The sequence below is a fragment of the Buceros rhinoceros genome, unplaced genomic scaffold (assembly GCF_000710305.1).
Source record: "Buceros rhinoceros silvestris isolate BGI_N320 unplaced genomic scaffold, ASM71030v1 scaffold34868, whole genome shotgun sequence".
Taxonomy (NCBI): domain Eukaryota; kingdom Metazoa; phylum Chordata; class Aves; order Bucerotiformes; family Bucerotidae; genus Buceros; species Buceros rhinoceros.
In genome coordinates, this window is record NW_010429151.1 from 1 (window position 1) to 827 (window position 827).

The 827-nt window shown below is 60.6% G+C and overlaps 1 protein-coding gene across 1 annotated transcript in view; it reads right to left on the bottom strand.

Moving 5' to 3' along the window:
- Positions 1–4: 4 nt before the first annotated feature.
- Positions 5–827, bottom strand: part of SLC6A8 (solute carrier family 6 (neurotransmitter transporter), member 8) — a gene marked incomplete at both ends in the record, with an annotated part of 3997 nt that continues 3174 nt past the window's right edge. The window contains 2 exons of the mRNA XM_010142547.1: positions 5–106; positions 746–827. Of these exons, the coding sequence (XP_010140849.1) occupies positions 5–106; positions 746–827 (184 nt within the window). The remainder of the gene's footprint in view (positions 107–745) is intronic.

The window sequence follows — 827 nt, forward strand, 5'->3', positions numbered from 1 at the left end:
CCTTCTCCTTGGGGGGCTCTGGGGCCAGCAGCTTGGCCTCTGCCTCGGGCGTCAGGTACTCCAGGTGGTGGTGGCCCCAGATTGGAGTGGTCAGGAGCTGCCAGCGCTGCAGGGACACTGTGTCAGCACCCGCAGATGGCAGCACTGGGAGCTGCACTGGAGCCGGCACGGTGCATCCCGCAGGTGCCCCGGGATGGGACCAAGGTGGGGACAGGGGTGGGATTTGGATGGGGATGGAGGTGAGACTGGAACCGGGAGGGGATTGAAATGGGATTGAGAGGGATAGCATGAGGACAGGGGTGAGATGGGGACAGGAATGGGACTGAGATGGTGACAGGGTTAAGACAGGGAAGTCAGCAAGGAAGAGATTTGAGTGAGGCTGGAGTGAGACAGTGGTGAGGACAGGGATGGGACTTGGATGGGGATGGGGGCGAGACTAGGACAGTGAAAGGACTGAAATGAGGTTGAGAGAGGGACGGGAACTGCACAGGGAGAGGGATGAGATGGGAATGGGATGGCGACAGTGATAGGGACAGGGACAGGATTTGGCTGGGAATGAGCGCTAGGGATGGGGACAGGGATGAGATTTGGCTGGAGGTAGGACTGAGATGGCAGTGTGGACAGAGCTGGGATTTGGATGGGGATGGGACTTGGAAGGGGACAGAACTGAGAAGGGGACAGGGACGAGGATGGCTGAGATGGGTCGGTGACAGAGGCAGGAGGTCCCTTGCCGCATCGCCCTCACCTCGCGCAAGGAGCCTTTGCAGCGCAGGAGCTTGTAGAGGACGGTGCAGGGGATGCAGAGCATGGAGGAGAGGGCCAGGACC